We start from the raw sequence: 15057 nt of genomic DNA on the forward strand, positions 1-15057 counted from the left end.
ATGCTGCTCGAAGGTATACGCCCACCCGTGTCACGGTAAAAATACGTTCTAGGAAAAATTGACGTGTTCATTGGCAAGGCAACGGATTCTATATTTAAAACGGGATATATTCACATCATCCCGTTTTCACCCGTTTTCTTCGATCTGCCCTTTCGAGAATCGCGCGTTCGAACAGCTTTGAGGAACCGCGATACAGGATCGTCTCGAGACTGGGCGATCGTTTAATAAAACATATCACGGGTTCTACGAGCGAGACGAGCATCGTCCAAAATATCGTTAACCCATTGTATTTTCCCGTGACGAAGGTCGCTACGCGTTTTCGTCGCGTGAACGTCACAGCAGTCGCCGATTATGTCTGCCGTGCGCACAGACGTGTCTGGGCGAAGAGCGTTTCGAGTATGCTAATCGTGCAACCAACGAAAATTAGTATTCTATTTTTCCGCGTAAATACGTTTGGGTTTCGACCTTTCGGGAGATCGAACTGATCGCTATAAGAGGTAGCTTGATTCCGTGCCAGACATGGGGAAGGAAGCGTTTTCTTCAACATTTCTCCAAGAAACAATTCCCCGTTCAAAGGGGAATTTGTTGAATATTTCTGGAAAAGGCTGTAGAAACGTGATTAGCCGGATGACTACATAAAATTTCCGTTCGTTATGTTCCAGGAAAAGAACTCTTTCCTCAATTACAACGTGTCCTGCATTCTGACGTTGCCGCCTTATCAGCGCCAGGGATACGGCCGACTGCTGATCGATTTCAGTAAGTATGCTTGCGTGCTTTTTATCCGGTGTGCGTCCGCCAAGCGTTGGAGCAACCGAGAAGACAGAGGATGACGATATCGCGGTGAACGAAATCGAAAGGATAGCCGAATTAGGAACCCTCGGGTCTATAGGAACGCCTCCGCGGTTTACGTGGCGTGGTCTCTCGTCGACGTTGCGGTCGCTGCGATTGAAAGGTCTCTGGTCCGGCACGCGCTATCGTCACGTCTGGTTTCTGCTCTTAAGGAACCACAGCCATCGCTGGCGCCTGAATACTGGGCCCGCCATCCCTTTCCGTTGCTTTCCTCGCGAACACTTGTATCTGTTTTACATTCGTGTGGCACCGTATCAGTTGACTCGACTTTAAACTTCTCGTTCAGACGGCACGTGCAAAAGTTCAGACCAATTTTGTATTTAACGTAGAGCGACGATGGGATGGCCGTCGCGTACAATTTTGTCCTCAAAAACGCCGGAAAAAGAGAAACTAAGACGCGCGGGGGCGATCGATCCGCCCGTCTCGGGTGTTCCCCACGATTCAATCCGGATAGAAGTAACGGAAAGGTCCGTTTTCCTTCATTGTCCTCTATTTACGCGTCTGGGATCGTCGCGAGAGTGTACGAGAGGCAGAGAAGGAAAGGAAAAAGGTAAAAAGAAAAAGAAGAAAAGAAAAAAGAAAAAGCTGGAAAGAAAGTTGGCAGAGCAATGGTGACGGTGGTAGTAGTCGTGGTGGTGGCGAGTTACAAGCGTCTCCGGTGAGCGTAGAGCCGTTCAACTCGAAAACCCACCCTGGTCGCGTCCGCAGCGCGGGCGGACGCGGCGTGTACACCGCGAAGCGTAGCGTTGATAATTAAACGTGGGCTTTTTGCCGTGACGTCATTTTCATTGATGCCGACTCGTCGAGGCAGGAGTATGGGTCGCGAGCGTAGGGGTAGCGGCAGAGAGAGAGACTATGGAGAAGGGGGCACGGGGCTAGGTGGCTGGGCTTGTGGGTCGACGTACTATGCGTCGGATGGGGGTTTAGCTCTGCCGGCTTTTCCGCAGGGGATGCCGTGGAGCGAGAGACGGTTACTTGGACCCGGTGGCGGCGGCGGCTGGAGGTGGTGGTAGCGATGGTAAAACGGTACCACGGTGGTGGGAAGGATCGCGGTGGTAGTGGTGACGGATAGTGGAGAGCCGTAGGTTGGAGTGGAATGGTTAGCGGAAAGTGCGACGCCCGGCGTCTCGCCGCATCGATCGACCCCCACGAAACCCCGTACGGTTGGCCGCTGCCGCGTTCTACCTACGGTTGGCTTCTACACGCGTGCAGACGGCCGTGTACACGGACACGCAGACAGGGACAGACGGGCGGGCGGAAGAGCGTGGGGTGTGTCTGATGCAACTTGTTCCATGGAAAAATTCCTAGCAAAAACCCGATAGAGGCGAGCGGTACCCCTGGAAATTCGTTGGCCGGGGCTAGGCCGAAAACGTTCAAGCTATCTCCTGTTCTCTCCGTTCGGTACTACGTGCTGAATCGGAGCTGCACGTGGACCACGTGCTCGCGTGACTCGTGACGGTCTCTACGTTCGTGGAAATGACGTCGTCTCGCGCCTGAATCTCGGTAGAGACGTACCTCTGTACCGTCATCGGACGTCGATCCGCGATACCAATTTAACCGACGCTCGAGGAAGTTTTAACGAATTCGTCTGGTCAGACACACCCCGCGTGTGTCCTTCTCGGGCTTCCGGCAGAGGGAAAGGGAGAACGAGAGGTATCCGCGGGTATACAGCCCTACAGCGATTTCCACCTGGTTCGATTGGAAGCGTTGTAGGGCTCACGATCGTATGACCTCTGGTGACCTCGCCCCACGGGAGCCTCGTAGGGCTTGCCGTAGGATTGGCAGGGCTACCGACGCCCTTTTCCTCCTCGTAGGGTAACCAGTCCGCGGAGGAGAGGGACGAGAGTCCACGGAAGCTTCCCCGACCGGGCTGCTGTCACGCCGATCCATCCACCCTCCCCTAGCCGCTACCACTGCTGCTGCTGCTGCTGCTGCTGCTGCTACTGCTGCTGCTGCTGCTGCTGCTGCTGCTGCTACCGCTTCCTCTTCAACCCTCGTCTCCTCGTTTGTTCTCTCGTCCTTCTAGTCACCGCGTTTTCCTCTTGCTCGATTTTCTACCACCACCTCCGTACCAGCCCACCGCCGTCGTGTACCGCGCCGATCCCAAAAGTCTGCAAACTGAACGGACGCGTAATGAATGCGCTGCTACCTTCCCGAAGCTATCGCCGCGCCACCCAGGAACAGTGGACGTGCTGCTGGTAGAATCGAGACGTGGAGAACGGAACAGAGAGAAAAAGAGAGAGAGAGAGAGAGATAGGGGTGCGTGAAACTAGAGAAACGAGGAGGTGGTGGAAAAGAATTGGTAGAGGGTGGAGATAGAGGGTAGACTGTCCTCTCTCTCTGGCCGTGGAAGTCTGTGCACGGTCCAGGAGAGCGGAGGAGGAGGAGGAAAAGGATGGTCGTTGAACCCCTCAGCCTCCGGGACGTCCTGGAATAATCCCGACACACAGGACCGGTCCTCGTCGGCTACCTCGGATACTCGACAAAAATCGTCTCGCCTCCCCTTTACCGTACGCCTCACCCGACACCTGGCTGTACGATATCTCTTTCCCTCGTTCCGTTCCTCCCTCTTCAGCCTTCGCCTCTTTCCTCTTTCCTCTTTCTTCTTTCACCTTTGAACGCGAGACACTGTTATCGTCTCGACCTCGATTATTCGGATAATGAGAATTCCACGGTTATTTCGGGGCTGCTCGTTGCTGCCCGCTCATGATGCTTCCGCGAGGATTCCGACTTGGCCATCGCTGGTCGTTGAACTTTACGGTTTCCGGATATGTTCTGGAAACCGACATCGACCTGTCTGGGAACCGGAAGAGCCGCTGTTATCTTGGGACGGCAGCAGAAGCGATAGTTCATTTTCCGGCTTTTCTTCGTTAAATCTTTATTTTCGGAAAAGCATCGGGGGATCGAGGTTCGCGGGAGTACGATCCGCGGTAGGTGATCTCACGGGTGGAACCACTTTGCTCCAAAGTAGTATAGCGTTCGTTGTTGAAAACCAGCCAACGACGATTATGCCTGAAACACGTTCTCGTCTGCGTATGCACGCAATGCCTTAAACGGCATCGAAACGGCCGGAATATTCTCGGATCGATGCTTTCGCGTGTCTTTTTAAGAGTAACGGCACACCGATGCAGAATCAATAGGGGCCGCGCGTGTCTGCTTCTTACAAATATAACGGATGACCCATAAACGGTGAAATCTGCTTAGGTAAAGCTTCGTCCAGTCGATGCAATTTATTTAATTAGTTGATTAGTTTGCGCGTGCGGAATGAGAAACCTTAAACGTTGCCTCGTATCGAGAATTGCTCGCCGCCCTGTTCCGTCTAATTGTCCCACCCCGTTCTTATGTCCTGGCGTCTTTTCTTTTTCTATTTTTTTTTTTGCGGATACCACGTCACAGGATACATCGGACAAACGAGGCGTGACGGACGTTCAACCAGACTCCAGAAGTAGCCGGACATCGCCAGTGTCGTATCCTTTCAGACGTTCACAGAGTTTCATCTTTAGGGGCTGGTATATATCACCGAGGAATTTGATCGTCCATGTCAAGTTACAGTGACCAACCTGATACATTATTATACGTGTCCCTATTATTCTTAGATGGTCTGCGAACGGCTGATCTCGACTCGTGGGGACTTGGTTAATATCGCTCTGGGTACGTTACGTAATGCCGAAGTGCATATGCGCGAGCAAGCAACGCGAGCAGCTAATTACATAGTTTATAGAATATGGTATCGGTAATTTTTGCACACGTAGGCCGGCTCTGTTCACTTCTCCTCGACGATTCATTGATTTTCGCCCGAAGGAAATAGCGTTACTCTAGCTTGTAGTTGAAATTATTTTCGATACGGCACTGGCGCCGCGGCATTTCATCCTTCGTCGGTCACTGACACCAGAAATGGCTTATAGCGGTGGCGTCGATTCAGGATGGATACGTGTATTACGTATGTGTGTGTAGATGTGTGGAGGTGAACGCGCGAGCGCGCATGGTCTCTCTGTACCTATGCGGCTTCGACTGCCACCAGTATCTCGTGGAATTGGAATTTCATAGTCTGTCTAGTGGTCCGTGCACAAGGGCGTAATATAGTTCCAAAGTAATGAGAGGATATTACGCGGAGGAAATGGTAACGAGCTTGAAGGAGTTCTACTTTGTCCTCCGCACTGGGCAAATTCATTTTGTAATAAACTTCAAAGAGCGTCGTCGATCTCGCATCGTGACCCGTCAAACGGTAATTCAAGACTGAAAGTAAAAAGAGTTGTTTGCGTCGAAGGGACTGTGAACGTGTCGAATTGAATATCGGTAATATACGAGGCTCGCAGCCCTTTTTACGGCCGCTCTTCAATTCGACCCATCCTGCATCGAACTGTCGTCCATCAGCCCCCACCCCCTCCGTTTCCCAACGAACGTCCGATCGATCATCGGCGAACAAATTTCTGCCGACCTAGGCGAACAAAACGAAAGGTTACGTGTGTTTTGCGCAGGTTACTTATTGACCAGGGTGGAGAAAAAGATTGGCTCGCCCGAAAAGCCCCTATCGGATCTGGGCTTGATCTCGTATCGCAGCTACTGGAAGGACGTTTTGCTGCAGTACCTCTGCAACTTCGGGGGCAAGGAACTCTCCGTTAAAGGTATAACACAATATCGGCCAGGCGCGGAGCGCACGCCTTGCACGCTTTTGACCGATTTACAAGTCGCGTTATTTTAAGAGCGCCGCTGCGGGTAAAGAGAGCGTGTTACTCGGCCCGACATTCGAGCCCCTCGACGCTATCCGTTCGACCCGTTTTTTTGCATACGTATTGTCTTTCAGATATCAGCAAGGAGATGGCCATCGACTCGTACGACATCGTCAGCACCCTGCAGGCCCTCGGTATGATGAAGTACTGGAAGGGCAAGCATATCATTCTAAAGAAACAGGTAAGTCGTTCATTGTGATTCTGATTTGCCCGTAGGACGAAGCAGTGCGAGAGTGCGAGGAAGAGAGAGAGCGAGAGAGAGAGAGAGAGAGAGAGAGAGAAAGAGGGTACTCCCCTCGCGCGAGGATAGCTTGTCCCTTGTTCCCCCGCGAATGGGCTTCGTGTCATCGTGTCGCGTGATTTACAGCGTCCCAGCTCTTGAGAAATCGTCCACGGATATACGTAACGAAATCAACGCCGTACCACCGTTTCAAACTTCTATATGCGTATGTAAATTACATTGAACACCTACCGCGGGGAGAGAGAATTAGCTTTGGAGAAGTTGCCACGCAACGGAGAAATGGTATCGCACATAGTTCTGCGCGATTGTTCCATTTCCCCACCATAGCTTTCGCCCCCGTGCGACAAATGTCTAATGCCGACCAGGTTGATCGAGACCGAAATATAAATCGTTAAAGATCACGGTGCCGCAGTTTAAGGCAATGGGACCAGGAGTGTATACCGTTTTTCCGTACGATTGGCCGAGGTGTTCCGCGAGAAACGAACCGTTTCAAGAGAGGTCGAGCTGTGTCGCGTCTCGGGACGGAGAAGAGAAAAAACAAAAAAAAAAAAAGGAGAAGCGAACCAGTGGAGAACCGTTGAAATAATTTCAGGACGTGATCGACGACTACAAGGAGAGGGTGAAGAGACGAGGACCCGTCTACAAAGAGATCGATCCGGAGTGTCTGAAATGGAACCCCTTCCAGCCTCCCAAGACGCCCTCCGCCTCGAACTAAGGTTTGCAGCAGGAGCCCCGGAATGACGCCGACGGCGGCGGCGGCGGCGGCGACGGCGGTGGCGGCGGTGACGGCGGTGGCGACCTTCCCCTTCTCCGTCTCTTACTTTCTCGCTCGCACTCGTCCGTCGAGGGCGGTGGTCGACCTCTTTCTTCATCTTGTTCGCCTCCTTGGTTTTTCCTTGTTCCTTGCACGCGTTCCCAGTTCCTTTCCCTTTCCCTCGCCTCCCAGGCCACCACCTCCCCCGGTGGACGTTCCACGCGCGACGCTTTTTCTTTCTCCCGTCCGTTCCGTCACCTCTCGCGAGACTCGACGAAGCCATAAGCTACGGCCGCGCGGATTTTATGCTCGCGACCAGTCGGTAAAACCCGCGAAAAGCCTTCGAGGAATTCCACTTCGGACGGCGCAACCTTCGCGAGCACCTCTGCGGGACACCGAGGTTAACGAGTGAACGCCGATCTCGCGACAACCTTCGAGCCATCCCCCCGGAAAAACGTTTTTCGGTAAGTTCGAGGATAAGATGGCAGAACAGCTTACGCGCAAGACGAACAGCTCTTCGATCCGCGTTGAATTTATCGAATGCGCCTCGGTACGACAGAGGAAGGATTATTGCTGGTCAACCCTCGGCATATTAAGGAATGATCGATGCTCTTCACTAGCAGATCTATATTTAAGAATCGTGACTTGTATTTCTTAGAAATGTTTCTTTAGTATGCGTATCTATATTCGTTTCCTTCTTTTGCCAACTACAATCTACACGATCATAGTTTCTGAGAAATATTTGATAAAACCTTTATTTATTTAGAGGCAGATACTCATCGTTCACGCAGTGGTGCGATCAGTCCATCCTGATATCCTACGGTATCAACTGATTAATTGGTAAGAACAGCGAAAGAAGGAAACACGGTCTTCTTAGAAAGCTTTAGCTTCTCCGGATCTCAATAGAGAACACGTATTGGGATGTAACGATCTCCGAGTGACTGCACCTTGGTATACTAAGGGTTAATGAAACGACGTAGCCTTGGTCAGGAACCAAAGAAAGCATGCGCAACATTGTCAACCCTCTGTTCAACGATTTTTCGCGGTTCCTACTCGAGTAACCTTTGTTTCGATTATCATTAAATTAAGAAGGGATCGATTTCGGTACAATTTCCCTCTGGATCCGGTCGAAGCATACTGTGCCACGGTAATAATCGTTTTACGCGAGACACGAACGCGCGAGAGATACGTTATTGATCGCGCTAGCAAGTTCTGCATTGCGAGCTGCAAAACGGAGAATTTCAAGCGTGGCGAACACTAAAGAGGCCCGACGTCCTCGATCGAGCCCGTTAGGCAATATGAAAATAACTCGAAAGCTATCGAGTCAAGGTTGAACTGGATGAATTTAAACGGCGCGTTCCTACGACCGCGATACGCCGATCTGCGGCGATGGCCGCCGAAAAAGTGTTGAAAAAGCCTTTCTACGAACGTTTTCAGAACGGCTTCTCGGACGATCGTGGGTAGAGCGCGTCAGGAAACTATCAAGTGGACAGGTGTTGATTATTGGAATGGATGAATGTTGCATACAGAGAGAGAAAGACACAATTAACGAAATGAACATTTTAGTTATATTTATTAATTAGTTTTGTTCATTGAACAAAGTTCGATACAAGTATTCGGGTTGAGAAACACTGCACGGAACAGCGTTTCGTGTCACGCTTGAGTTTTTCCTACGAATACTGGTAGTAGAGTTCATTTCGATGTTCGTCCAGTTATCGATGGCTCCCTTCGTTGACCAAGAGCCTGGCGGCTAGTAATCTGTAAATTAAACATGTTTCATGACCGTGTATGCTCTAAGATGTACAATACTATTTATAAAAATACAATTTTTATCGATATCTGGTGCTGTGTACGAGATTCCAGTATATCTACATCCTTACAAGCACAGACTGATCGACACTCGTCGTATCGAGTAATTGTGCAAATATTTTTCTACGGATTTTATCGCGCCGCTATAAAAAGACAAGCGATTCGACGACCGTTTTGCTCGGTTCCTGTGTATCAATGACGCGTTGATTTCCCGCTAGCAATTACGATGCGTTTCCACGGAATCAACGAGGGTATCTCTATCGGTTATACAGAAATTTCAACAAGTCCTTTACGCGTAAAGAGTTTTGAAGGCTCGAACGATGATGGTAATCGATAGTGGAAGTCCTTTGGTGACGCTTGTTTAAAACTACTAGATTCCCTTGGGAATTTCGTAGGCAATTTCGCACATCCGAGCATCCATTTTAACCCAATCATTCAGCACTGTCTGATTGATTGTAAAGGTATTATGTAAATCTAACGTTTCAGTGATTCAGCAACAATTTTCAGGGTCGATGTCTGCTTTTTACGTTTAGAGGCTGTTTCAACTTGGGAGGGAAGAAAGAACATCAGATCCACGAATTATTGAGTTCCTTGTTTTATCACGATCGCAGCTATCAAACCGTTCGAATATAAAGTACGATACGTCGTAAAATATCAACGACATTGGTCTGCAATTTGTCTTTGAGTAATAAGATTGAAATACGACGTAAAACACTTTTATAGACATAGGTCTTTATATAACTTGTCGGTATACCTTTTTAAAGATTGTTGATACAGTTATGCACGGTCTGTTGACTCTTAAATACCACTTTAATTTCTTTTATGAGCGTAGACTTGTCTTTCACGGACTCCGACTATATTCACTGACCGTGCGTTGTCCGTACTGATCCAGTGTCTTATCTTTCTGTACGAGTTCTAGCCTTTTTGGCGATAAAACGTGACAGCTGGACGCGCGTCGCATATGAAACGTACAAGGACCGCGATACGCCGCGACACATTCATTGCGTTATACATATTTAACCAATGCTTTGAACACCTCAATGGACCGAAAGAGTTAGGCGACACATTTACGAGCTTCAACGTGACTCGTATATCATAGCGAATCGGAGCGCTTATTTAAAGCCAAAACTGTGTTCCGATGTAGATTCGCGTTTTCGTATCAACGGCTTTCACGGCGGGAAGATTGCAAGCTTGAGCGGGGAGATGCAGGTGGCAGGTTTGTCGAAGATGGCTACCATGGATCGCCAACGGTATCACCATGCCTTCGTAATTCGTAGCATTCTAATCCTTTTCTATTATTTTCACATAAAGATCGGTTTCTAACGTACTCGTTTCGTTCTAAAAAGTGTCCCCGCCTTTCCAGTGACAAAAAATCCTTGATACAATAAGAGTATGGGACAAATTGTGCGTGTCACGTGTGACTGAATGGTAAGCGTCTTTCCAGTCCCATTACAGAGAGAGGCAAGAAAACGTTAGGTTGAAGTAGTAGAAATTTTTGTTACAGTGCAACCTCGCTCAGTTCGTTTGATGTTGTGTCGGAAATGTATGCGTGTAAGTATGTATTTCGTTGATAACACGTGTGATTGCGATATAATTCACGCGTAGCGTATTCTTGTAGAAACGATAGAGAGTGCAGTGGACAGTTTTGAATAAAATCAAGATTTGAATAAAATCTTTGACCGCCATGACAGTTCCTTCGAAGACGAACGGAGACGCGAAGACCGGCAATCGATTGTGAGTAATTTCTCCGGTATGCAGTGCAGGTTACGTTGCCTGGGAGTTTACTGACCGAAATAAAAGAATGTAAGCCGGCGCAAATAGGAATTTTTCGACCCGGTGGGGCTTCTATTGGAACCGTGCAAAGAGGCGAATAATTGCGTTACTCCGACTCCTCTTTCTCGTTCTATCGCCTCTCCCGTTTCTTTCGCTCGGCACATCAGCCACGCGACCCTACGTAACGTCATTATCCCATTAGTTCGCGACATTACGAGGCTACGGTTCCTCTCCTTTGCCTGTTGAGAGAGAAACGATACTCTCCGCTAACTACGTTTCGACCCGTCCACCTAACAATAGGGCGCCGGTTAATTTTATTTACCGATTAAACGACGATCCAGTTCAAAATTAAATCGCGCCATTTACCGAACGCCCATCAACCACGTTACGCGACATTGCATCGATGACAACGGTCGCCTTCTACAAAACAGAACGAATCAACAGCATAGTAAATATTGTAAGCGTGTAACTGTTACTCATCTCGGTTTCGATTACAAAGTTCAGAATCCGTTGGTAAGTTCAGATATTTTGCAGGTTGCACGTTCCTTCAGCTTGTCCATTTCTATTTGTGGCGATGAAATAAGGTAGCAGGGCACAGTCATATGAATTGCGCTCCAACAGGTGCCGGGTATCGAGTTCACCAGAGCACCTGATGAAGTACAATTAACATGCAGCCTCCAGAGTTCTTCCCACCTGTTCACAACGTCTCAGCGTTCTTTTTTCTTCGGATTCTTTGATTCTCCTCGGAATCCTCTGGCACTGGGCTTGGCCGGAACTTCGATTTTGCAACGTAAAGTGGCGACGATTCAGTTTCGCCGCGCGCAGCGCGCGCTACTTCAGGTACCTGACTGACTCAAAATTGGCACAGCCTGAAGTACCCGAGTAACGCGTGTTGCGAACGACACGTAAGTAGTCACGTTTCCTTTGGACAATCCTATTGAATAAATTGCGCGACTGCAGCGCCTCGGCGTGACGGCGCGTCTCCTGCGTTTCAAACTAAAATGTTCAGGTGCGCGCAAGGAATGTTAACGATCGGTGAACCGTGGCTACAAGAAATAACCAAAGAAGAACCGTAACGAAAAGGCGTACGAATACCAGCATTTGCGAGGTGGTTCGTTATATTGTCCGTCTATAACAAAATATAATAATGCCTAAACCTTGGGACGATGCTGTTTCGTTTTGTCCGCAGGTAGCAGCGGACAGTTCCTTTGATTTGTAAAACCGATAATAAATTCGACGAGTAGACGCCGTTTCGCATTCACCATGAGCGGCAAAGTACCGTAAGAGATTGACAATAAGTCGAAATCCCAAGAGGCCTTAGAAGCTGACGCGCAGGATTTATCGAGGAAAGAGGACTCAACCGGCAGATGCTGCATTGTGGCAGGTAAGCTAGATCTCTGAAACTTTCTCCGCATGGTGCGGCGTTAAAGGTGCCTCGAGATATCGACGGTTAATATTTCACTCGAATCCAGCAAGCTGTCGGATACACTTTTTAAATTGTATACGAACAAAGCAAGATACTTCTTGTACAGAATAAGGTAGCAGTTTCTATTTTCGCCCCGAAAGTTGGTACTCGTTTATTGTTTCCAATGAGGACTGTCGTACTCGGTATAACTCGTTGCTCATTGACACACCGGAGAAACACGTATTGGCATATACTTGCCATTACGTATAGAATTCAATCCGTTCCATAAATAAACCGAGTGACGACAATTACGTTGGGAATATCTAACACGTCATCGAAGGAAAAACGTTTCGAACGTTGGTAGAAATAAGTGATACCGAGTATGATATTTCAATCATTTATTTCCTATCGACGTTGAATCACTCCGATTTCTCTTTCTGCGAACGTTACACAATGTTACGCACTTGTATTCCGGTTCCGCATTGCATTTTTACATCCACAACGGATCGCGTCCCGTATTACACTCGCCGATCGAAACTTGTGAATATACCAGCAGCATTCAGTAACACGACATTCGATATTTGAACTCGTGACAGCACCTGTGACAGCGAAATATCTTCCTTCGGGTCGATAAATTCACCATAATTCAAACAGTAGATAAAAAGAGGAGCGCTCGAACCGATAATTCACACAACTGTAGCACACGGGTAAGTGGTTAATGCCCGACACGGCCACGCGGATCTTCGCGCAGTAGAAGTGTCCCGTCGAGCACAGACTACGAGGTACAACTCTCCGCACGAGTTGAAATTCGCACGATTCAATTTCTCCCGACGATGGAATGCAACGGACACGAAAGGACCGACGAGGAGACAAGCTTGGAGAAAAGTCAATTGAAACGAGGAAATACCGCGGAACGTGAAAAACGGAAGATCACACGAATCGGATGTACGGTAACATCCGTGGTGCGGCGGTTCCTTCGCAGTGGCCCGACGCATCGTGACATTGAAACTCCTGCTCTCGTTGGTAGAGGTAAAGGAAAGTCTCCCCTCTCGCTCCGTCTCGTTCCCTCTTTCCCGTTCTTCGACGACGAGCGACGATAATAGGCCGGGAAACGTCGACGATCTCGGGGCGAGGGGCGAGGACTTCGATGAATCAAAGCGAAGGAGCCCAGACAGAGGAGGGGGGGAGGCAGGGTAGAAAGAAGAGAAGCGCGATAGCGAGTGGATCGAGATAAGGGGAAAGGATCGAATGGATTGCGGTGTGCGTGGAGGGGATGAAAGTCCGGGGGAGGGGGAGGAGGGAGGATGGAAGAGGGCAAGGTTGCAGACGCCGGCAACCAAGAAGGCAACCACGTTTGCCCCGCTACACACAATGCGACTCTCGTAAACGTTCGTTTTTTTTTTCGCGTTTTCCATCGAAACTACTCTTTGATCCCCTCTCTATCTATCGTGCGACCTACGCAATCGTACCACAAAGAATGACAAGTATTTTATGATACACCGCGTCCTAATTTAACAAGAACGGAGGGTACACGTTTGTGTCCGAGGAGTAAGTGAAATTGGCAGATGTCTAGGCAGCCGCGTGGACATTAATAATACAACGCCAATTCCTGAACTCTTCCACGGCTATTTTCGTGTGCCACCGCACGCAGAAGCCTTTCCAAAGTTTCCACCGGCCGACTTAACGTAGTTACAGTCGTGCGGAAAGTAAATGCCTTCGCTTCGTGGCTTACACGTGTACAAGAAGGCTCTCCTACGTAAGAACCCGAGCGACGCATTCCACTGATAGTCTCTCGTCTAATCCAGACCTCGCCTAATAGCCGACTCCGAATAATAACGTTGTCGTGATGTTGTCGATAAGCAGAGGTAGCAGAAAAAGTCGTACTCTACCAGGTTGGATATAAACGACAGGGTTATTCCTCACGATGGGTTGTTTCGAGGATAATCATGGAGCCTTTTGATCAATGGTACGGTCACGAACATTATGCGGATGGTAATTAGAACGTTGCACCACCAGAAGATGTTAGACACGCGAATTTTTACCAAGTCTCTACTACAAAGCAAACTTTCCAGAAGGGAAATGCAGCACGCGTAAACATCCATCGTTCGAGTCATGCGAAAATATCACTGATCGTCGTTTGAATGCCTAGCGTCACTCGATGGAGAATGCATCGATTCATTGTTAGCTGATTGAATAGCGTTTCAGCGATCCTCGATTCGTGTCCCGGCTTCATCGACGCCAGGAACGCCGCCACTCCTTCGGACATTGTTACCAACGAACGTACCATCGATAATCTCGAGTGCCCAAATGCTTCTGGAAGCTGGATACCAAGGGATTCGTACTTCGCGTCGCGCGATTAAACCCTCGTCGATCAAAGTACATCTACAGGCAACACGACTTCGTCGGAACAACGTGATGCCAGGTATATCAAATCTTGTGGGAGTAATCCAATTTACAAGATCTCTTTCGTTCGGGTCATCAAGTTGTGGAGAATGGAACGTGGCGATACAAAATCGAACACCGAGTCTACGTCCGATGAATCAAAGTGGTAATGAGTCAGGCAAGACCGTTCGACTTCGGCACGAACTTTGCCGGAAGTCCGCGACAAGTCCACGTAGCTCTAGACAACGATCCCGCTCCAACGCTGTGTAGGACGGGGCCTGTGTCGCGTAACGACCGTTAAGAAACTTCCGCTGCAAGGCCCGGTGGATGAGTCAAGATTCCGCGGAAAAGACCACCTCACACGCGACGATTCATGTACGTGAAAGTCGACGCATTCGTCGAACAGAGGCGTTCGCCGAGAACAGTGACTCATCTAACGGCAATGCGACTGTTTTCGCGAATCATTCATTCTTACGTGTCTCGTTCGATCGGCCGTTACACGTTCACCGATCGTGTCGAGTTCGTAGGAAACAGCTGCGCGATTCTTCGAGTAGGTAGATCCGATTTTGGACGAGGTTTGCTGATGCAACACTCGAGCAACGAGAACCGCCGTTGTACAGGCGCTCTTTGGTTTCTGTCAACTTCCGTTCGCATGGAGACAATGGAAAACGATCGTATCCGATCCAGACGACTCTGTTTGGATATTTAATGGAGTCTATGTGATACTTTCTTCTACAAATCTGAGAGAAGAAGCGAGGAAATAAGCTGCTGACGGTGTTTGCACGATCAGCGCGAAAATGAGTCGAATTCAAACAGTGATAGGCGTTTATCGCGCTTAATACCAAAGTAGACACAATGTTCGCAAGTTCTCACAGCTGAAAGGATTAACAGGAATTCAACTACGTACCAGGTGGCACGAGTTTCTTGTTTTTAGATAACCGTAGCGTACATTCACGGGAAATGGTTTGCACGAGAATCAGAACGAACTTTACCGTTGCGTCCCAATTGCGAATCGATAACGTCTGTGTGCCTGTCGATTCCCAAGAAAGGCGTAACAGATTCGAGGCTCGGATAAGATTGCGATAAGATGTTCGCATTATCCACTCGAGATTTG

The 15057-nt window shown here is 48.9% G+C and overlaps 1 protein-coding gene and 2 long non-coding RNA genes across 6 annotated transcripts in view; 2 read left to right on the forward strand and 1 right to left on the reverse strand.

The window, feature by feature from the left end:
- Chm (lysine acetyltransferase chameau) overlaps positions 1-8412 on the forward strand; it is a 23334-nt gene extending 14922 nt beyond the window's left edge. For 3 of the 4 annotated variants that reach the window (XM_076909732.1, XM_076909733.1, XM_076909734.1), the window contains exons 10-13: positions 663-756; positions 5328-5474; positions 5654-5760; positions 6413-8412. In XM_076909732.1, the coding sequence (XP_076765847.1) occupies positions 663-756; positions 5328-5474; positions 5654-5760; positions 6413-6535 (471 nt within the window). In that variant the 3' untranslated portion in view covers positions 6536-8412. The other variant, XM_076909735.1, reaches the window with a different exon arrangement.
- Positions 8125-15057, reverse strand: part of LOC143432836 (uncharacterized) — a 13035-nt gene continuing 6102 nt past the window's right edge. The window contains exon 2 of the long non-coding RNA XR_013103065.1: positions 8125-8332. This is a non-coding gene — a long non-coding RNA (uncharacterized LOC143432836). The remainder of the gene's footprint in view (positions 8333-15057) is intronic.
- The window catches only part of LOC143432837 (uncharacterized), a 19382-nt gene continuing 15019 nt past the window's right edge, over positions 10695-15057 (forward strand). Inside the window, exons 1-2 of the long non-coding RNA XR_013103066.1 lie at positions 10695-11267; positions 11346-11540. This is a non-coding gene — a long non-coding RNA (uncharacterized LOC143432837). The remainder of the gene's footprint in view (positions 11268-11345; positions 11541-15057) is intronic.

The sequence above is a fragment of the Xylocopa sonorina genome, chromosome 2, assembly GCF_050948175.1.
Source record: "Xylocopa sonorina isolate GNS202 chromosome 2, iyXylSono1_principal, whole genome shotgun sequence".
Classification (NCBI taxonomy): Eukaryota; Metazoa; Arthropoda; class Insecta; order Hymenoptera; family Apidae; genus Xylocopa; species Xylocopa sonorina.